General features: G+C 40.1%; 1 protein-coding gene across 3 annotated transcripts; it reads left to right on the top strand.

The window, feature by feature from the left end:
- Positions 1-1,633: 1,633 nt before the first annotated feature.
- LOC111270256 (regulator of G protein signaling 7) lies at positions 1,634-19,122 on the top strand. 3 transcript variants are annotated; one of them, XM_086972434.1, is made up of 12 exons: positions 1,634-2,066; positions 2,505-2,645; positions 2,864-3,132; positions 3,268-3,465; positions 8,830-8,868; positions 10,301-10,472; positions 10,713-10,873; positions 11,591-11,794; positions 12,003-12,210; positions 12,384-12,582; positions 13,354-13,601; positions 13,977-19,122. In XM_086972434.1, exons 1-12 carry the CDS (start codon positions 2,010-2,012, stop codon positions 14,274-14,276), a joined length of 2,196 nt encoding a protein of 731 aa, XP_086828560.1. In that variant the 5' UTR covers positions 1,634-2,009; the 3' UTR covers positions 14,277-19,122. The 3 variants fall into 3 exon arrangements, with proteins under 3 accessions (XP_086828560.1, XP_086828561.1, XP_022706125.1); XM_086972435.1 differs by having other exon boundaries at positions 13,366-13,601; XM_022850390.2 differs by lacking the exon at positions 8,830-8,868.
- The last annotated feature ends 5,085 nt before the right edge of the window (positions 19,123-24,207 follow it).

The following is a 24,207-nucleotide window of genomic DNA, read 5'->3' on the forward strand; positions in this document are numbered from 1 at the left end:
ATCGATAGTCATCAAGCCTGTATAAATAAACGAACGAACTGGAAGTACAGGAACTAGATGTCATTTAGTCCGTTTCTAGCCATTGTAAAATAATCAGAGAAATCGGTGATCCAAGATGTGCCGCCTGTACAGCCAGCTGCGGCCATGAACACTGACTGTTGGAACACTTGCCTACCCGATTGGATCCTGTAATCGTCGCTCTGAGTCTTGGTGATCCTCAGCTCTTTGTGCTAGTTAGAGTCCTCATTTGGAGTCCGAGCCGAATTTGTCATGGCGACAAAAATAAAATGTAACCGGCCTTAGAAGTCGGTGCATGTTCCAGGATCCGTCTTGGATTGGAGGCAGTCCTTATATGACCGTCATTACTGAGATAATCCTCGCAAAAAAAAAGTAATGCATGGAGATATGCAAAGTCGTGAGTAACTTTGATGTGTAATAAGGGTGAATCTAATTTAAAATATGAGAAAAAGTCTAAACATAAGTATCCTTTTATCAACAAAGGAAAATAAAAACCCTGCCGAGCCCACGAGTATTATAAGGCAGCCCCTTATTCCGTCTGTCGCAGACACCAAGCACTTATAAAGCTATTTAAGTGAATATTCGGTTTATTTGTGTTGTGCCTAAATAGAGGGTTAAAAAAACCCTATAACTTTAAACTTATAAACCTATAAACTTTAAATAGTCGAAATTCATGAAAAATCTAAAATACTTAAAACAAGGTGTGCTGAGCAAAAATGGGCCTGCGATTTCGATTGATAAAAATGCAATTGTTCTGTGCGTAAGATGGTAACTTTAGGCTTTTTCACAGAAATCACTTCCTAACTCACCTAGTCATGCGTTGGCTTTGGAGGACCCACAAAATCAACCCGAGAACGTTTATATTCAACGGTTCTAAAGGTCATTTTGTAATTGCTATCCACATATAGTATCATAATCTCTGTATGCAATAGTGCCTAAATACAATAGTCTTCTTTTCCATGCCGCGCCCATACTAGATGTACATCGATGCTATGTGGTCAACGAAGACGTGCCGCACACCCACTTCGAGTGCTTTGTTGTCCTTAAATGTTGGCGATTAGTAGTACGTACGAGTTCACCATTATTACTGCTATTACCGTCGTGCGAAAAATAAGTATTTTTCCAGATCTGCGCGAGCCGGATTTACTAGTTCTTATTTTTCTCGTTCGTGCTATATACATGTCCGCCCACGCATCCCACACCGACCCTTTACTTCTACTGCATATATTCGCGAGTGTTCACCGGCCTGATACTACTGCCCCTGCTAGGTATCATGGCCTCCTTTAGTGCTTCTACCGATTCCGCTGCGTAATTCATATTCTTTAGCTGCTCAACTTCCTGGTTGCCTTGTTGACCCTCTCCCAAGGAACTCGCCGTCGCCGTCACCTCGACATCCTGCGTTCGTGCTCAACGTCCACCTCTCAGGCTCTCGCAGCACCCGGAGCATTAACAACAGTTGTTGTTCATTGGTTCCTTTTCCTCGGTGTACCGGTTCCTCCGACTATTTTCCTCTCGCTCCTCCGAGTCCGACTTTTACCGCACACACGGCCCTAAATCGCGGACCCCCTTGATCGCGCACCGAGAAGAACGACAAGAAGTAAAGGAGGGAGGAAGGAGGACCAAATCAAGACGGTAGAGTGCAGTAGGGTCGAAGACATAGGCCAAAGGCAAAGCAAGGCCAGGAACTGGCACTGGCACAGTGGCCCCACTGTGCCAGGGACCGCTGCCTGCTGTCCTGCCGTATGCAGCTCGCTTAGTTTAGATGACATAGGGATGATATCGAGGCGGCAGTAGATAGTTGCTGAATTTTCGGCTTGGATGTAGTCGCCGACCATAAACCGACTAGGTTAGGTAACCTGGCTGGACACTAGTCGCTTAATTTGAAGAAATTGCGCTATAGTAGCTTTGGTTTGCCGCTGCCGAGTGGCTTGCGACCATCATCGGTTGATCCATCGGCAAACGGCAACGACGAACAGCAAAAACGACCTGCCATGTCCAGTGATAGCGAAAACGAGCTACTCAAGGAGCCGAGGGAATACGCCACTGAGGTGAGTTGTTGTATCGGTGTATTTAGCAGGTATAAATATTGCCATGTAGCTGTGAGATACGTAGTCGTTGTACGTTTGTATCTATCTGTGTCGACTGACAAATGGACGATGTTATCTTTATTGACTGTGAAATCTGTGATAATTGGCCGGACACCTGTTGGGTGATACGAACGATACGAGAATCGAATAACATTGAGGTCTAGCGCGGTTTCTCGCTAATGGTCAGTGTACAGAGTGGGAACTCCTATAGGAGACGTTGTATAGCTAAAACGTGCGCTGTTACCAATAAGGCGACTACAGCCACAGCGAATATAGTGAATGGAAGCTCGATAATGAGTGACATTCTATAGCATATTTTACGTGCTTGACGTACGTCACGTCTGAATGTCCCTGCGCATATTTTCGTAATTGTTTTTAAAGAGATATTTTGCATTGCAGCCATTGAAAGCGCTGTCCCCGGCGCCTGCCGGACCCCTATCAGCGAACAGCCAACATTACAGGCCGCCTGGATCTCCGCATCTTACGAGTCACCACCAAAACAGTCATGACAACGTGTGCATCGAGTCATGTTTCCTAAAAGTTCGTACAATTATTAATTGGTCGAATGGAAGTTTATTTTGTGCATATTCATTACCATACTTTGCGCTTTGTACGTCACGGGTTATTGCCAATGGTTCATATTCGAGATTCGTTGTCGCAATTTAGGGTTTTCTAATCATCTTCGTAGTGTAGACTATGGGTATTGTTGTCGTTTTAAGTTTACGTTTGTGTGCTCCTTCCCATTACGTGTGTCATAGATGGAAAGGCTTATTGCGGAAATGCAGCACCCTGAATTGGGAATTCCAGTTCGCTCGCAGAAGCTATTCCTTACGTCAATCCCATGTGCGTTTGTGGGCTACGACGTCGTCGAGTGGATAATGGACAACCTGGACATCGATGACCAGTCGGGGCCCGTGGCACAAGAGGCGCTTCACCTAGCCAATCTGCTTTGTCAACACGGATATTTTTTCCCCGTTGGCGAAAATGCGAAAACCTACACGATTAAAGACGATTCTACGCTATACAGGTACAAATAGGAATGACTTTTTCTAGCCCAATGCAAACCCATTAAGGTTTTTGTTTAATGCTAAAATTAACGGTCACAAAAGGACACGTATACCTTTATGGGATTTACAACCAAGCACGCTTTTTTTTATCACAGGTTTCAAGCTCCAGAATACTGGGCATCTCGTAACAACCCAGATAACACCGAGTATGCACTGTATTTGTTAAGAAGGACACTCAAGAATAAGCCCAAGAACTCGCTCGAAGATTATGAAATAGAAGCGCTTCAGCGGCTGAAAAAACTTCTCGCCAATAAGTGGGACACATTGTGTCAGCAAGCCGAGGAACAGATCGCGTGAGTGGACTCCATTTTTCGATACATTTTTTTTTATACGCTACAGGAGAAAATGCCTTCGTCCCTCGTCTGTGCGTACGTCTCTCGTAAAGATATGTTGCCGCCAGAGATGAAATATGCGAAGTGATTGTACCTTTGCTACCATTTAATTGGCAACGGTTAGCCCCTTTCACTAGGAGCTTGACTGCCCAAGCCACGATCGTACGCAACCGAACGAATGCAAGGTATTTGTTGTTGGAGAAATTGGCATTTTAATAATAGTTGTACGTCGTCTGCTACTTGGATATTAGGATCAACAACGGCACAAGGAGAAACGCTATTTGCGAAGTATATTACATGGGGATTTTTATTCACGGAAGTTAGCATTAACATAAAATGATTAAAAGTAACAAATGATAAGTTTGTGCTCTTATTTTGAACATACTCGGCGTGAGCGCTGTTTCGGGTGCTACTACAAATGCAGTTTTTTGTAAAGAAATTCTTTGTGAGTCCTTCAATTTCTACAGAAAAAAATTACAAGGACGTGACGTTTCCTACTAAAATATAGCAGAACAGTTATAGCTTGTCTCGTTGTAATTTGTATTGCCTGCATACATAAGCAGCGTATTCATTCATGGTATAGGTCGTAATTCAAAAGCAATTTCATTGCTTCCCTACAAATGTTCGTATCTAGTCAACGTGATAAGATTGTCGCGCCATTATTCGACCCTATTAGGTAGCCCGTACTCTACTATTAGATATTGTATCAGCTGTTTTGTTTTTTTTTTTATTTAATAACAAACATTTTAATTACCTTGGTTTCACATTCTCATATATGTTAATGTGCGTCCTCTGAACAGAAGAGCCATTACCTTTCATGATGGAGATATACAGAGTGCTGAGTCACGAGACGCTACGAAGGAATAGCCGGGCCAGTCATTAGAAGGCAGGGCCTTTTGTTGAAAAGTCCAGAAAAATATGTGTTATTTAAACTTTGTCATACAAAATAGATATTAATATTTTCTGTAAAATAAACCAAGTAAATGATGCTAAGGCTAATAAACTTTGCTATGTAAAGTCGATCGTAAGTCATCTCGTCGTACTCACTGGGAAATATGCGCACCTTATTTTTCCAGCCAAATATATGACCTACGTTTCGTGTACCATTATTTAAACGATCAGTTAGTCTTACCCAAAAGTATGCTTTTAAGCTTATAATTATAGATCAATATTAAGTAAGTATACTCCCTAAGCTGTGAATAGTCCAGTTTTGCGAATTAAAACTTTTTACTATGTCATTCGAATTAGAAGTTATGCTGGTCCGTAAGAAACGGTAAAGCGTCTCCCTGGAAGCACAGCGTATCGATTTAGCCATAGATGCCGAGTCTTACGGATGGCAAATGTTACATTTGAAGACCTTCTATCTAAAATGGCATTTTTTTTCCATTGACGAACACCTATAATGCGATTCTACCTAGAATTCAGCTGTCTTGGAATCACAGTTGGTTTGCTTGAGCACGCGCAAAAAGCGTAAGCATTTTGTAGCCTTTATCTAACGTCTAACACATAAGCACTAGTGAACCAAAATGGCCTGTTATATAATTTCTTACTAGTATCTAAGATAATTCATCACTGCACACAATGCTTCTGGTTCTCCAGGCTTTGGCTGGCTACTTTGAGCGTCACCTTTCTATTTCAAAGGAGAATTTTTCAAAAGTTGTGTAGCCTTTACCTAAAAAGCCAAAGCAATTTCTTCCGTAACGCTTAGCAGGCGTATCAATATATTACGCTCTAATGTTTTTAGCGAAAATCCTGGGATAGAATGTAACAGGAAAGAAGCTGTAGGGCATGAATCTCAACCAAGGCATTGTGACGTTTTGAGTGGCTTGATGGGTCTCGACACGATGTCCTGCAAAAAAGCTGAAGGGGCTACGAAAGCCGAGCTTTCTGTTGCGAGTGTGGTGTTTCTGCGACGATACAATGTTAAACGGTCCGCCTAATAACCACAGAAAGTCTAGGTTTGAATACAGCCGCAGGTATTCTTTTACCTCCCATTAAAATACAGGCAGTTCTTCTAGTAATCCTATCAGCTCAGACTGTTCAGTGTTGTTTAAACTCATACAATCTCTACCCTGAAAAGTCCGTAAACCGGCGCTAAGCGGCAGTGCCGGTAATAGCGGCATAAAGGACAAACGAGAATCAGTTTTAGGAAAAGTTAATAATGGTGAACTTGTTCAGGTTTCACCCAGTAAGGGGACGTATTTGTGACGAGTGAGTGATAGCAAACATTTAAACGAATCCTTAGCCTAATCTTATAGTGCATAAATAACTTATAAAAAAATTTGCGGTTTGCACCTTGCAGCATTTTTTGTATCATGTAAGATATGCTGTAGAAGGGTCATGAGGTTTAGCTACGGTAACGTGACGACTCCGTGATCTTAAATATATACCCGCTCTTTTCATGTAGGGAATGAAATTTCTTGACTCCAACAGTCCTATTACGAATCTTTCGCCTGTGCAAAGTGTCTAAGCCAAAAACTGAGATAAAGCCAGTGTCGCTTATTCACGACTGAATCATTTCTTCGCATGCTTCCCATAGAGCCATTGCTCAAAATCACGCTCATTCAATATGGGTGGCATTTGCGCTGATAATGTTTTTCTTCGAGAGCTATGTCACTGAAAAGAGCGTGTCGGACCATCCCTGTGTACATTTATAAATGCCTTTTTAGCAACAGTAGAAAATTAGTCAATTTCATGATGGTGAGGTTTGTTGGCCTCTGGGTCAATCGGGCCCCGTTCATATTATTTCAATGAATTCACATCTGGGCTATAAGCCGTCGCTCTAGAACGTGCTTATTTGCTTAATCAAGCAGCCCCGCGCTAGCCTATTTCTATAAACAGCTGCGCCATCATACCATCCAGAATTTCGTACCAGATTTTAAAACAAGGCGTATTGTGGTTTCTGCCCAACTTTCACAACTTAAGACTTGTATCGAAGGGTTTTGTGAATGATTCAAGTTATTGTATCCGCCGCCAAGTTAAAGTCGCGCTACCAAGCCGCAACGGAAACACATAGATGATAAAGAACATTTTAATTATCTGTAGAATTTTTGTAATGAGTATCCGGTCTTGTTGCTCCCGTTTTAGCGTACAGATTTTTGTTTCTGTCTTTTCAACACCGATGTACTTAGTAGCGTTAAAACCGTCAATTTTGATTAACTACGAAAGTTTATAACTTCGACGAATTTCGTTAGGCGCAAACACATCCGATGATAATTGATTTTCCCTCATATTCCAAACACCACTCCCCAGTCCCTATTATATTTATTTTCTGCTTATCTCCTAAAAATAATAGGCATTCTTCTAATTCCCAAAAGAGCAGCTGATACGGATGTCCGTCGTGAGAAACTGTCCGCTAAAGATTATTGTTCAATCACTTTTTTGTTTCCGTCTAAACGCCGTGGATATACTCTCACTCATTTCAATTGATGCTACACTGTGTACGCGATGCCATCTAATATCAGTAAACCACTCCGTGCAGTGGTTCCATGGTAATAATCCTGTCTCATATGCATTAATAGTACGTGTACCGCTAACTCCAATGCTCATGAGAAGCCTGAATGGAAATCACTATACAATTAGCAGCTTACATGCACCAGCGCACATCCGCATGTTTAATGTCCATAGGAGATTAAATCCAAGGGAACAGTTGCCGGCCGAAGACAAAAAATAGAATATTCAAAAAAAGAAAAACTCGAAGATACACTAACATCTTATAATCGTAGGCATTTTTCTTTCGAAACATTTAATTCGTTTCATAGAGATTTTAAAACGAATCGGGTAGCTAAAAGTGAGTTGAGCATATTTCTGTACCAATTGCTGTTCAGCTCTGACTTGTTTTCGAACAGGGTGACTCGTATGGGATACCCCTAAGGGGATCATCAAGCAATATGGAGGAAGGCAAAAATGTTGATATTGACCTAACCAATCAAGCAATACAATGCTTGTTGCTTGGAAGACAACAGTTTCATTGGCCGTACTGTTGTCGTTTGCCATTTGAAGTGCTTGACGCGTTTTACTATCTGGCTTGCGATCGAGTTGACCAGCGATGCTGGTATTAGCATAGCCGCTGGCATGTTAGTCGCCGTACGACCACCACATCCTGAGTTTACTGACGATCAGATTGAAGGCTAAATAACTTCGCTTCGATTCGACCCAAGGCACATGGCCTCACCACCGGCTGTCCCTTAACGACGCAGCTTGAGCCGCCCAGCAGACTGGGATGGGCGGGATTTCTGCACACCTTTAAATTGATTTGCCCACTTGTGCCTTCTGAAACAGCACGTATAGAAACCATTCTCAAACTTCAAGATCGGTAGATGGCAGAGTCCAGTTTTACTTATTCCTCTCTTAGAAACAGCATTTGGCCAATTATTGAGTAAGCCACCGGTCGTACTTTACTACTTCGATAGCTTAGCTATCCAGCTATATATAGATAATAATGGGCTTCAGTACGTATCGAGGCTGGTTGGAAAAAGGTGGCGAAAGGATGCGCGGAAGCTTGCTACCTAATCTACCTTTTAATAATTTGTGGTTTCTTTTGTATTCAGTGTCTCTCCTTTGTTCGAGGTTAAGATTTTCGTAGACGAAACCTGCAAAGACTTAAGTGACGATGCTGAAACTAATCTTGAAACTAAGGGCTGTGATCGTGGCAATAAAGTCGAGAAAGTGCCGGGGGCTGTAAGTATCAAGGACGAGGAGCACCTCTGCCGGATGGGCATCATGCGATTACAAACCTTGGCGTCGTGCTGATAACCTTACTGAAAAGAAGATTGCATTTGAGATTTAAGCACAGCTAATTTCAACTAGGATTTTCTCCAAGTTACGCATTTGTCTTGTTCGTCTGTTATGCCTGTCTCTTTATCTAGACCTGTCCCTTTTAAATGCTCTTTTTACTAAGTTTTTGGACAGATATATTGTTTAGACCAATACTGTTAGTAACGACAATAACAGCAAGCTCTGAAGCAGTACTTAGAGGCAGTAGCAGGCGTAAAACTCAAAACATTATAGTAGTGATATTGATCGTTGTTGTTATTACATTTCGCTAGATTCTTAGCAGTACGATCATGTCCTGTGTCCTACTGAAAAGTTTGAAATGACTGGCTGATGGCTCACTATTATCTGTGTTCGGCTAAGTGGCTTTGTTGTCAAGTAGAGCGGCTTTCAGGTAGGGCAACGTTCTATGACATGAATGATTTTTAACTTATTAACGCGGATAATTTAACTTTAATTTGTTAATACAGAACCATGAAAATTGCTCACTTGTCTTTTGTCCTTCATAATGAATACTGATCGTATTATTTCCATTTCACTCTTTCAAAAAAGCCCGCCCTTTATAAGCGACGGACGGGAACGGATTAAAGGGTAAGCTTTGTAATAAACTTTTCCAATCATCGCTGGCTTTAATTATTATGTAATAAGTATTCAGCATGATTTCAGCTGCTCCTGCTAAATGCTTTCAACTCCGTTGGATACAATCAATTAAAAAGACAACTTGATAAGGTGATATTCTAGAATGACAAAAACTAAACTCTTCGCTATTATAATCCATTTTAAAACAATAAAAAGGTCGTATCAGTGATTCCCGACGATACAAGTACTAGTAAGTAAGCCTTACGCGCAGATCACGATCAAAACGCTTTCGTCTAGTCTCCGTGCGCCGTCATTGCTACATTGCTATCATGCATTTAATATTACACTATTGCTCATCAATACATCGCCGCTATAAATGTCATATTTAATGAAACATGGGCCAAACCGGTCTATCTTTTCTCAGAAAACTGAGTAGAAACAAACTAAATACAGGCGTCTTTTTTTTGGGACATCTGGCTGTTTGCCCGACAGATTAGTAGCTTGGAAAACATGGCAGGTCCTTGATTCATGGGATCTAGTTTAACAATCGACAGTTAATTAGGATGTGGCAGCTAAAAAACATGCTCCAATTTCCAGGTTTTAGTTGGTACAGCCGATTTGAGAGCATGAATAGACTAGACTTTTAATCAGATTTGCCATTACGGATCTTGCTTTGCCTCTTCTTCTTCTTCTAAAAACAGACGAACCTTTCTACAGACGGCTCTCTTCTAGTCCGTCTTAGCCTTCTTTAGTTTTATTTGAGGGAGGGATTTGTGCCTGGACAACGTGGCGAGGCTAGGGGTAATATCTTCTCACTAATGGGAAAGCTCCTCAAGAGGGCACCGTAAGAACATAGCCAGGTTTTCGTTTATCGCAGGACAAATTAATAAATGAGTGTGCGAAATATTTACAAACCACGGCTCGAAAGTCCTTACTGAGGATACACGAAGGAAGAACAATACGTTCAGTAGGCACATAGCACACTCAGTAAACGCGTCCAAAATTGAAATGAAGAAAAATAAAGTAACGAAACTTCATATGCATGATTGTACGAGACGGTAAAGATGACGATCATTATTTTCAAGCGATAATCTGAAAAGCCATAGCTGGCATAGTGTATAAAGTTACTGTTACTACAAAATACACTGCTATAATACAAAATTTTCTTTAATGATTCAGTCTGTGTACTTAGGTGGAGCATCACCAACTGTATCGTGTAAACCAGAAAAGAAAGAAAGTTTTTTTTTTTTTTTTAATGTTTTTGCCGTCGTTAGACTTGTGTGCCGCTTATTTGTCTAGTTTTTCTACCGTGCAATCGTCTAAAGGAGATGTCCGACGCTAGCAAACATGTGATCTTGTAGCATTAATTCGTGTATGCGTCCTTTGGAATTAAAGAACAAATCAGGTTTTTGCTTTGTAAGGCACATTTTTTTTATCTGCGCAGGCAATCAAAGGAAAAAAAGAAAACAGATAAGGTGATCTCATCATCGCAGGAGCGGGCGTATTGGCGTATACATCGGCCACCCCCGGGGACTATCACTTGCTTGGAAAGGTGCCCCGTCCCCAGTCGGCGCATCCGAAAAAAGAAAACAACGCCCGAGCAGCTCAAACGACAGGTGAGCATAGTCCGTAGCAGCTCTTGATACACCCACACAATTTTCTAAAATTCCCCTCATTTTGAATTTGTTCTGTGCTATTCGAACACATACAGACATTATATTCTCGATCAGCGTAATATCAGGCATTATATAACAGGCCGCGCTGTCCTATTTACGTTAATCGCTGTAGCTAAACTATCCATCGCCCCTTCTATGCTAAAGAAGCACCTTCAACATTTTGATGTTACTCGATTTCAGATAAAAATATTAAAGAGCACAATAACGCGAAGTCGCGCCAAGAGCACATTGTGGCAGCGCTCCGAGGACTATCGGGAGTTCGATGCGTTTCTTTGTCCTCCACTACCTTCAAATCCATGGGTCTCTGATGATCCAACGTTCTGGATAATCGAAAGCCATACGTAGGTTTAGACACGTCTTTGCTCTGTCAACAAATGCCAATTGAAGTTGCTCCGTTTAGTAATATGTACAGTATATTGATTACATTAAGACACTAGTTTAATCTCATGTTCTACCTAAAACCTTTCCGGTTATCTACGATGCATAATTATTAGGGATATAACTATATATCAAATGAATGGTATTAGATATCTACCGAATATGTTCAAGGTAAGTCACCCGTGATCATACCCCTGGTAAAAAGAATAGGCTTGTTGAGCCTTCTCAAAACTTGAAAAGCTACGATCTGCGACAAATATTTACATTATGATTCTAATTCCCTAAGGGCTTGCTTATCATCTATGTGCAGTACATCATTACGAAGCCGTTATTACGTTCTTCGTGGTTTGCTCAACGGTAAATTAATTTGTTGAACGGCCATCTCCCATAGATTCTAACACTGTTTTATTGAAAGGATTCTAGATTCTGCAACTACACGTTATCCAGTCTTCATACCTTTCTGTATCAGAAGTCAGTTTTTTCAGAAGTGAGCTGACCAGTATAGCATGCTCATGTTGCTTAATAGAATAGTGTACAAAAATATTTACAGAGAGATAGATTGTTTTTTTAGACGCGATTTAACACTCTATTGCGTTGCCTAGGTATGCATTGGTTTGCTAAGTGAAATAATTAATGTTCGTAAATAAAAAAAACATCAAATGTTTCGGATACTCGCTTAGAACGGATACCCTCACCGAAAGGCGTCTCCGCCGGTGGACACTCTCCTTGGAAGAGCTACTCTCAGATCCTCGAGGCTTCCAGGAATTCGAGACATACCTGCGCAAAGAATATTCCTACGAAAACATCCTTTTCTGGAAGGCCGTCCAGGATCTCAAGCGAGGCTCATATGCATGCATTCCTCAGAGGGTTACGGAAATCCATAGGTTCGTACCATTTCGATGTAGCCTTTTCACTTATTATGTTCTTATCAATCGTGTATCTATAAAATATGTGGAAAAGAGTTATCGAAAGTACACGCGGATATTTTTACGAATGTCTCATTGCATACGATGCTTCGTACAAATTAGCGGCAATGTTTTCCCGCTATGTATAAAAAAAACATTTTACGTTTTTGTGTGAATGCTCAAACAGTGAATATCTATCATCGGGTGCACCATGTGAAGTTAATTTGGACTCGGCTACAATGGAAGTTACTTTGGAGGCCATAAAGAAACCATCGCGCTATACGTTTGATCACGCTCAGCAGCACGTGTTCACCCTGATGCAGACCGATATCTATCCGCGCTTTCTACGAAGCGAGCATTTCCGAAGTCTCATGGTTAAAGCGTCGCTGCTACAGGTGGAAGGCAACGACGCGCTATCGTGGCGTTCCCGAAGACTCTATAATTCTCTATTTCTCGTCTTTACTTCTACCATTCTTATTTATTGTAATTGCCTTTGCAGACTAATGACAAAAACTGTTGTTAGTGCTTTGTTTCTCTCTTAACATCGTTTCGAAATTCTTATTTTTAGATTCAGAGTCAACGTAAGCGTTTCTTTAATTTCGCATCCGGTCGCAAGAAACCGCAGATTTGTTCAGGAGCAGATGCTAGACCTTCGACATCTCAGGGCCATCTGGCCAACGCAGGCCTGCTCTATACGGGACAGAACAGCCGAGTCTGTGCTGCCATAACTGAACAGACCCAACAGGCTCCCGCTAGACGACTCTCGGGTACGTAGCCACATGGCTGGTCTGTATGTACATATGCCTTAATTTGTCCTACGCGCCATTTTGCTGAGCTCAGCACCTATCAAGTTTCTTCGTAGAAACTCATTCCAACCAACTGCACATAGATTAAGCACTCCTTTCCCCTCTGTGGGTCTCTATATTGTTTAGCAAAATATGATTATTTTACCCCATTTTTTCACGCACAGTCCACATCGTTTACCTAAACGCATTTCTTGTCCTGCAGTAATTGACTGCCATGCTAATCAAAAGGCAATACACACAATATAACAATAATATATACATTAACATAATATCGCATTAGTGATTGCTCAGGGGTGATTACCGTCACGTACTATTTAGATTTTAATCGAGTTCTTTTTATAATCCTTACGAACGAAAATTGTCACTCAAGACACAATACAACCCATGGATGAACCTTCATCGTTTAGGTTTCTGTTGCTCTGCTTCATTAGGAACTAAACTAATCACAGTCTTGCATATAGTGAGTTTAATGAAGCTGCAAAAAAGATCTATATTATAATAATTTGCTATACTAATAATAATCACAATAATTTCTTAGCATGTACCTCGGGAAAAACTTTTACTCATCACAGTTGTGTGTTACGTTCTTAACATTGTTTGAGTCTTTTACAAGCGAATTTGTCCTTTTCGCCTGTGAATGCGTTCGCTTGATGTTTGTTTTGTGTATGTATCTTCTGTACCGTGTCTTGGTCGGCGTGACACATGCCGTGCGTCCACCACGTTGTCTCACAGGGTTGCTTGCAGGAAGCACCTGCGACCTCCGGGAGTCTATCAAGCGCCGCAACAGCAGCCGCCAGAAGCGTCTGGCTAGCAGCGGGTCCAAAACCGACCTTATATCAGATGACGATTCAATTAGCGTCGCTAGCCAGTTTAGCGGAAGGCATTCACTAAGCACAAGTGACCTTCAAACGCTCACCGCACCCTCAACGGCCTCAACCAGCGAAATCTTTGCGGACTCGGACAAGGTTCTTAAGCACGAGGTGGGTGAAATGTACGCTCGGAGGAAGTTATCGTTATTCGTTATAGTCAGTGGGCGTGCACTAATTAAAATGTATAGTATTGTTATTACTAGCATTAAAAATAGATGAAAACGATGTATTCTATGGAGGAGTACCTTATTATAATAGTTTGTTATATCGTACACTTTATGCAACGATACGCGTTCATTTAGAACCGATCGCAACGTCGCAACTAAACGATATCCGACCGTATAAATATATTTGTTTAAGCAAATAGTATATTATATATAGCCATTTTTGAGTATGACAAACATTTTTCTTCTTTACCTTCGTGCTTGTCCATTGCTTGTGTGCCACTGCATGCTGGCATAACCCTAAATACGGAACGATAATCAGGCCAAAGCTACAGCGTCGGCAGGCGCAGCAGGTCACAGTGGCTGCGTACTAGGCCAACGTGCCGCCACAGCCAGCACAAGCGATGCCGACGTCGACTTATTCGTTACTACTATGTCGCCAACGGCGGAAGACAACGGCTTTCAAGGGGAACCCCCATCGAGAATCACCGAAGGCCTAACGCCCGAAGAAGCAATGCTTCCACCACCATCTGTTTCGCCAAAAGAAACCGACACCGAGGATCCACCGCAGCATCAACAGCAGCAACAACGAAAATCATCATTGACAAAAAGAACGATGTGATTCTTCGTTGGAAATGATCTTGAATGAATACAGAAGATTGCGACATATTTGGGAGTAGAGGAAACTGCACATAAAGCAAATCGATAGTACCAACATAAAATTTTATGCTGTACTATACAAGTTGGTTAATTCATAACTACATTAACCAGTATCGACCAAATAAAGCATAAAATTCCCGAAAAGATATCTGGAAGAGAAAGCAAGTAGTATCACACAATAACAAATTTCGATTGCTCTTCAGTATGCTTACATCGCCTTTAATTATTGCGAGTTTAGTTAATATTTAACTGAATGTTTGATCTGTTGGCCTTTTTCTAATCGAAAACGGCGACAATTCTGAAACAAGACTGCAAAACAGATCCATTTCGGACCCCTTCAGTTGCTTCGAACGAAGAAGTTCATCCCTGGTAAGGGAAAAGCTGTGTAAAATATAACGTGCAGCGTGGAATAAAAATGGCGATTTGTTTGCATAATAATCATGTGACTCTTAGCATGCGAAGCCAGAAATCCGGACAGAACCGATTCCAAGACGATGCAATAGATGGCGCTATATATATATATAAATGGTAAAAATCGATAGATGAGTGCACATTTATATGTTTAAACTTCGGACGATTTCACTCTTGGTACACGCTACTGGCTTGGGTTATTCCGTTGACAAACCTAAGCATACCGGGGGCTTATCCAGGACGTCTGGGGTTATGTTAACGGCCACTGGGAATTACACGAGTAGGGCACATCTTAAACCAATATTAATAATTGTACTAGATAGACATTGTGTAGGTACGAGCCCCGGACAAAAAAGCACTAATATATTCAAGCTATATAAACTTGTTCATTATCACCTACGACATTTTCAAACGTGTTAGCGTCTACTGCATTCAACTGAAATGAAAATGACGGATAGCACGATGTCACGAAATTCTACTGTAGTGAGTCACTGCAGGAACGTGCAGAGTGTATATATATATACACACACACACATACGAATAATATATTTGATATTCAACCGTGGTGTGTTGTTATTTATTCATGTAAAAACAAAGTGAGAAAATGCTTATTATCAAGAAAGAATTGTCACCCAGATGGTGAGAGGTAATTGGCAGATTAGTTGTACATGGTGCAGGGTCCGACGATCTGCTGATACTGTGCCAAAAGGAAAATTTGGAAGGGGTCACTATCAGAACTGTAGATCAAGAGTTAACACAAGAACAAGAAAAGATAGAAGTTTCATAAAACCCAAGTGCCCGTGCAATTAATGGAATATGAGGCTTTATTCACAAGCGAGCGCGCGCGCGCGCGCACGCACGCAACAGGGTCCTATAATAGCATCCTTCTAGAAGGCACTTGTTCTCAATTTAAGATAATGACCCTAATGGGCTAATCGTTCATCTGTTGGTTTTATATAAATCTATAGTATTGTGTATTCGTAAGCAAGATCAGTTACCGGACGCTTTTTGTAGCCTACAGAACAAATAGATGGCTTGCCTTGAACAAACAAATCCGACAATTTAAAGCTTTTTATGTCACACATTACAGTTTATACACCAGTCTTCCACGGCAAACAGGGATTATAAACAAATGGATGAGCAGCCGGCCACTGAGGGACTATCGGCAGAATAGCGTTGAACTAGATTTAAAAAAGAGGTATTTTTTAATGTACACACGAAAAACAAGGCCCTAATGTTCCCAGTTACTCTTCAATCACAGCGAAACTCGAATTTTTCGGGGATATTTTTTGCTGGAGTTACTCGTTACGTGCACACATACACGTGGACATGATAAAGTAGTAGATATACACACATACCTATGGGACTGATGGTCTTTACGAGGCACGTCGAGGTTATGTTTGTTTTATGTATTAGAAAATAGCATCATCTCTAAAAGGGCAAGTTATAACTATATTAAATATTAATATAAACAGAAAATTCATGAAAATGCCGCTCTATGAGCTAAATATGCCAATGGCCATTGAAACGTCTCGCCATGATTGAGACGGATTGACTTATTACTCCTCTTCCGATAAGCCATTGTACGTGTTGAATTGCTATGAACACACAATATTACTGCATTAAGAGTTATATAGAGAAGCAGTCGGTAGCCCGTCCAATTTCTCATTGCGGGTCGATATTTCATACACAGATATTCAACGGGAGAAACTCGTTTATGCAAAAGTTGTTGTTGCCCACCCCTTTGAAGACCTTTATCACTGAACTGAGTTTATTCAACATCCTGCACCTTGTTTTTCAGATAGATAAAATGTAAAATGGTAGCTATCATTATCATTTATCTGACTTATGACAACTGTGCTAGCTCAAAGAAAAACTCGCCATATCCCTACGGGATTTCGAAAACACAGAAAGCGAAACAAATAGAGGGATATAAGCGAGAACAATTGTAGCCCTTCGATCACTTCTTACGTTATATTATTACTGTTATCTTTACCGCTACTTAGTTTATCCATTATTAGATTAGAAGGAGTAAACCTGCCGAGCAATGCAAGGCAAAAACGATATTTACTAAAGGCATAACATTATCAGGTAGTGTGGTAATAGTGGTGATGTTGATACCAATGTGATATTTTTGCATGTTTTGGTTTCGACCGTTCACCATTGTCGAATGTCCGTCACGCGAGGAAAATGGCCCGTCAAAGGGGCCTGCCAGGTCAGTCAAGCTTTCCTCGGTGATTGCAATCAGGAAATGGGAAATAGAGCATTTGATATTATCACGCCAAACTCGTGCTTGGAGCACATATATTCTATAATATCTACAATGAAATTAGTACTGCGATAAACTATACTATCCGTATGGATCAGTGATAGGACATATAACTTATGATAACGTCAAGACGAATGTCCGCTCCTAGGAACTGCTCCTTCCCTTCTATTTGTATCTATGTATATATTTCCTAATATAATTCCTTGTAAGGAACATTCTGGGGGACCTGATTTTATGAGACGATCTATTAGACCTGACTTGATTTAAATCGTTAGAAACTTTCCCCAGGCCAGATAGAAACGTGTCGTTTAAAAAAACGAAAAAAATGAAAAAGGAAAATCATTTGAATACTAGGTTCGCGGGACGAAATGTTTAAAGTGCTGACGGAAGTGCTTTTTGGAACATGACGTGAAATATAAACATTACTGGGCTGTCGCTGTAATGGAGTCGCAGAAAGGCGTAAACCGAGAGTGATTTCTTTTAATGAATACCTACATATAACCCACTGCGGTTTAAAATGACCTTGTCCTGGGTAAACTACACACATATTCTATAAAATATTGATAGAAAACGTCAACGTTACGAAGCATCTGTATAAAAACAGATGTCTATATATACATACACTTACATACACACATATATATATATAAGCGTAGATGTGCTTAAACTAACGTCAGCTATCAAATCTTGCGAAGAAACTATAATAATGGATGTGAAATGGAGATACAGTAGTATATGTGCAACATCTACGAGTGCTCGTCTCGAGATTCGTTTTTACATCAATTATATCTTTACTGAATACTTTGCTGGATTGGATATATATGGAGAAGATCTTTTATTAACAGAAATTACTTAATTTTTTATTTACTACTAGACGCAGTCACAGGAATACATACGTGTTTTAGGTTACCTGAACTGGGAAAAGCTCATTCACATGAAGGGAAGGTTTGTGCACCTAATTGCTCATCGGCCGCGCTCAGTAGCTCAAGCTCTGCCATACGGAAACACTGATCATGCGGTTAGTCCATTCTCGTAGAGCCCAACGTTAGGACTAACCTCAGCCAAACAGGGTATCATCTTGTCGAAGATATTCCATAAAGTTCTGCAAAAATTATCGAGCCCAATTACCTACTATTTAACTTGTCACTAGCGTTAGCTTACATTTATGTACAATACTTTCAATAGCAGTAAGTTATCCATACTTTCCTTTAGATATAACGAAATCCATTGACAAGTTGAATTGTACCGGGTTGTTGTTTAGACGAAAATCATCCATATATATTCGTCACAAACCAAAAGTAAATCCTTGTTCCACTTTACATGACGGTGCCGCCTCAAGTTGTTGAGAACTTCTAAGCTAACTTGTACATGAAAATTATTTTTAACAAGTTAGCTTTCACAGCGAAAGAAAGAGGGTATCGACATTTCACACGCAGCGTTCATCGCTGGACTAAACAAAGCGTCCAAACGTCGTTGGTCCCGTTAGAGTGTTACGGTCGCTAAGCATTTTCTTGTAATAGTAATGCTTAGAAGAACCATAAACGAAGAGTAGGCGCAATTATTTACTATTTACGAAACGACGAACCCTAACCAATTTCCATCGTGGACGAAAAACTAAATGTAAGACGATTACTTTTCACAGTAGTTACAAATTGAATCAACATTTAACTTCCACTGTAACTTTCGACGTAATACTGTAATTGCCATTAGCAGAGAAAGAAAAGTTTTTATCAAAGTACAGAGATAAAAACAACTATTTATCATTGTTGGGAGAAAAAAACGACTAAACAGTATATTATTTTTTACTACTACTACTACTCTCCGCCGACAAGCGTACTAACATTATGGTAAAGGAAAAACGATCGGATTATTATCAAGTAAATCGCCCTAGGCAGAACTATCAGGCAGAAACTACACTGACGTTACGAGTTTAGCCATTGAACGCTGATTTATAAAAGGTTTTTTGGTAGACACTGAGTATGAGTGGCAAATCGAACATAGCGATAAAGCGGTGTACTGTGTATGACCCGAAAAAATTGAAAAAAAACCCGAAAGACCCGAAAAAAACGAAAGTTATAACATGCAGTACGATGAAAATTCTATTCGAATAAACAAGTTGCTGAAACAATTAAGAGCACTTACTTAATCCTATATAGTAGATTAGAGGGAAATTACTGAATGGCAGTTCATAGACATCTCGAATATTCGTGTCCCTGTTCAGAAAGCTGACTTGACCGCGATCAAGTCAGCTTTCTGAACTTATTTAGGGTAAACTTTGGTTGTGAACGTTGATGGGGTGATGAAATATTTAGATTATATTAATGCAGAACTTAAATTAATTACAAATATGCCCCAAAATCTCAACCTTAATCTCTTCGTAACCGTAATTGACCCCTGCTATTTGGGGTCCCCCAAAAATGATGTCTATAGTCCAACGATCAGGCGATATATTTCGTTGATAATATTTACGAACATTTGATAATAAGCAAGTGATGACATTCGAGACTACAAGTACGGTCAGGGCCAAACTAAAAAGGAAACTATTAAGGAAACTACCGTGGGAGGGAATAACTTCGAACAGGTAGGGCTACTCTGAGTAGTGGACCAATTCCTCGTTACAGTCAATGTTCAATGGTTAAAATATTTGCTCTAGGACATTCGAACTTATTCGGGTACGTCATGATGCTTAGTGGATGCATAAAAGTAGTTACATGATTTGGAAACATCGCAAGGGATGACTTTGGAGAATATGCAAATCTAAATTTCTCTAGCGTAGTGTTACCTATCTGGTAGAAGTCTCGAAATCTGCAGGAGGGCCTGATTTCCGGAAGGCCTTCCAATGGCCCGAGTATGCTAATAAGCATCGTGTGAAATAAATGTAAGAGAACTTTTTAAAGACTTACTAAAGGCATCCCGTAATTTTTGGGCCTGACACGGCTCACCGTGCCAAGTTCGGTGGACACTCCCATCATAATCACTTTTATAAAATAGTCGTAATAACATACGTTCATATATGTGCTAATAAACTTGTTTACGAAGAGATATTCCCTATACAAATTAGTTAAGTAATCCAATCTGCCAAAACATAAATAGTTTCGACAAAGACCAAGCTTGATTTCGCTAAATACTTAAATAATCCTGGAAATGTTGTTTGTGTTCTTGTTTTTTTTTTCTAACTATTGTGCGAATCAATCTAGCTACAATTTGCTTTTGCTTTTTACTCGTTTTTTGACATCGCCGTACCTCATATTCTCTCCAAGATAGCCCCCCTCTTAGACGACTCATGCATGCACGTCCGTTGTCACATAGCCAAAAGGCCCGAGAATAGTTCGAACAAAGGAGCCAATGAAAATATTTGCCCCCGTACCAGCGACAGGATGCGCATTGCTGTTCTATCAGGATTTCGTTTGTTGTTATTTGTTGCGCTATAGACATTCAGCTGTACTTCAATTTTGGTCATCATCTGACCAACGGAAACTGTTGTACTGATTCATTCAACATAAGATCGCGTGCAATTCTCAGAGTTGACAGACAAACGTTACTCTAATTCAGCCTCGAATCCATGTTGTTGGCGCTTCAAGCGCCACTAGCATAGCACTACTACTGTTTAATGCCTTCTTCCTTCCACGCCCAGATGGCGTCGACTTCTTTCCTGACGGAAACAGAATGATTGCCTCACTCTGTGTCTCGTCTCGATAAAAGAGTATCTGGACATTATCGCGTCGTCACTTCCCGTTTTCTGAAGTTGATGCGATTAGTCCTTCTTGTAGCATTTACAGCAAAGGTGTTCGTGTGAGCCCGGCCGTGATTTGTACCGACGGATTTATTTTCTGCTTTGGTAGCGATTTTCAAAGGTGAAGATTGAAGATGCCATGTATCGCGCACACGTACTACCTTGCATGTACGGCAGCTGTTATAGCGCCGCTCGCTAAGGTATCATAGGTAACGCAGGCTCACAAGAGTGTATCCTCTTCTCGTACTGGAAATGTTAACTGAAAGATAGATAATTAAAAGCGGTTTAGATCTTTAAGTCTGTCGCTTTTCTGCGTCTAATGTTTTAGGTAGTCTGAATTTAATTCTAATTTTCGTGGACGAGAAAGAAGAAATTTACCTATAAAATGTATTTTCTGGGATGTGGGTCCTATTTCTGTGATTCTTTTTTTAAGCTAAGTGACTGGTAATACTTCTCCGAGTTCTTTGTCGACAGTCACTTTCGCATTGTCGACGCGTCATCATTCCGCTGCGAGCAACGCCATGCATCCCTAACAAGGCCAAGCAAATTTTAAAAGCCGATTGTCAACAGGAGGAACAATGTTCCAGGTAGAGAAAACCTAGTGCAGGAAAAGCCTGTTCGAGCTTTAGCGTTATAATGTTCCATTTATTCGTACTAATACTGTTCCCCTCCAGCACATATCCTAGTATTAGGCTAATTTCAAATATTTTTATCGGAAAAAAATTTCGCTACATGGGATTAAAGATATGATCACATGAAAGACCCAAACCAATGATAATAATGGTAATAAAACAATGATAGTTCATCTGAAATCGTATTACTTTGCCTATATATATATATATATATATGATGCTTATTTATTATTTTCCTTCGTCCCAATGAGTCATCTTGCTCTTCCCAGAAATGGTCTTTGATATTGTACGAGTTACGAAATCGCGGATTTAGTTGCTGTTGCACCCAGCAATATGGGACTTATGGTCTGCTTTTGGTTTTAGCTGCATTCGTTTGTTTTGTTAACTGTTCTAGCTTGGTCGTAACACTTTCCTCACAAGTCGAGCGAAGGCCTATGCCTAGGATGAAAAATGGGTGTAAAAAATCAAGTTTCTACTGTAACGTTTGCGTTAATTTAACGTACAAATAATAACATATTTAGCGTTTAGTTAAATGTGTTAATCATCAGTGATTCAATACAGGTCTACTATTTATCTATATAGAAGCCTATGTGTGGATTGCGAAGTCTGAATCATTATATAAGTTACCAAGTTATATAAGCTTGTACCTTTGCTTCCAGGTTAGAAGGGGGTAAAGAAACTGAATTGAAATGTTTCTGTATGCTTTCTTAACTCCGGGTTTCCTAAAACTAACTGATCCATTTACCTTTGCTGGGTAAGTGGCTTGACTATTGTAAGGAGATTTTGGAACAGTTGAAATACGTATATATTCACTCGAAACTTTGTCTTCTTAAAGCAAAGTAACATAGTTGACTAGGAGTGAAGAAGGAAATCTTACTCAAAAAATCATACAATGATGTTTTGTTCCGATCTTCAATTTACTTTCAACAACACTTTTATAATACATTTCTAGATCTTAGTTGGAATCCCTCATAATTTAGTTCAATTAACTAAGACTGTGAATATTCCTACAGAGTTTACCTGTACATCACTTTAACATGGAAAAGATTTGGGCACTTGGAAAAATATTATCAAAGCATAGTATAAATAGGAAATTAACATATTTTTTCTAGGTCGACCTTTAACTACCTAGAATGCTTTTCAACTTCAGGCTTCGGAGTGTCTTTGGGCATAGGCTGAAGTTCCGTCCGAGTTGTTCTACTTCAATGGCATGTACTGACACAATAGAGTTATTCTAAAACCTGGCCTATAGTGGCTTCAGGTTGTTTCCATCTATAGTCATTCCCACATTTTCTGAGCTGCACATAAAGGACCGTTTAACACTTCCTGGCGTTCCAAAACATTTCAAGAGAAGAAATTTGGGATTTAATAGAAGTAACTAATCGAACTAATGATTGCCTAGATAAAGAGCTGTCTAATCAGGAGTGTAATCTAGATGTCCCTTATGTTCGTCCTATGTGACAGCCCTTATAGACAAGTCAAGCTAAAGCGTGGGTCGTCTTCAAACGAGACGACCGACCACTTCACTGTGGTGCTACTTTAATGACTGGTGCATAACTGCTCAAGATTATTTTAATGGTATGAAAAATTTCTAACGTATATTGAAGTTGTTGAACGCTGGCGGAAAACGGAATTTTGAAGAATAGATTTATTGATACAAATGGCATCTGAGGCACGACAACACCAACCAAGAATAACTAAACGCATTGGTATTCAGCTAACTTGAGATAATTTTTTTTTAAATCGGCGTTAAGATTTCTGTTCATCAATATTTTCACACGACGCATTTCATTTCTTCCTTTTTTTGACAACTCAAGTGTTTTCTTTTCATATCGTCTGTAGTAACTTCCGCCGATTTCCGACGGACCGAATAGCCATCAACGAAATTGAAATAGGCAGTGACTGCTTAACAATGGAAAACAATCTCAGTAAGGATTTTAATTTAATAACCTAAGTTTCATCTATAGTAACTTGCAACGCCTTCGTGCGATTTTGACACCTCTCTAATTGTTCACAAGAGCTGATTGTCCTTGAAACACTTCAGTGTTCTCGACACGACATTTGTAGGTTATACCGTACCACACTTCAGATCCTGTACCACAGGACTCTCAGATCATGTCTATCAGTGGAACAAATTTACTCACGCAAAATCATGGACGTCCGATAATAAAATCTGTGTGTATCCTGCATCTTAACATAGCTTTGCGTTTTTGGAGCAGATTTATTTCTATTCGTGAATCGTTTCGTCATCGAAATCACTTGCATAAACGCTTCTTTTGACTATTCATATTGCTTTTTACCTATATACTAAATGCGAGAGGTCTCGTAACTACTCTAAATTTGTATGATAACCCTGAGTGCATAAAGCATCGAACCGATATTGCACACAAACAATGCAGTAGTATTTTTTTTTATCTCGTATTTAGAAAATAATTTTATCTTATAAACGTACCAGATTATGGGCAGCATCGGGGCTATATATTCATGGCAAACTGATTTCCATTAAAAGTCTCCCGAAGATCATTAGGTCATCTTTCTCTGAGGACGAACGTTTTAGGGAACCGTTTGCGGACCGCGCTAGATTGAATTTCGGATTGCATGGAGAGCTCTGTCTGTCGAAATAAATGTAAATATTTTATGTAAGATTTAACACAGCTAAGTGACCTCTAATATCAGGAAAAAGCCACAAGATTCGAAAGGTGTAAACGAATCAGATTTGCTAGAAACTCGGAGCAGTGCTTTGAGGTTAGGTCTATTGACTGTACGTGATACCTTGCGTACAATTTACCGAAACTGCTTAACTGTTATGCATGTGTCCTTTTTCCAGGAACAGTGCAAAGTGTTTTGA

This window comes from Varroa jacobsoni, unplaced genomic scaffold (assembly GCF_002532875.2).
Source record: "Varroa jacobsoni isolate VJ856 unplaced genomic scaffold, vjacob_1.0 scaffold_1457, whole genome shotgun sequence".
In the NCBI taxonomy this organism is placed as follows: Eukaryota; Metazoa; Arthropoda; class Arachnida; order Mesostigmata; family Varroidae; genus Varroa; species Varroa jacobsoni.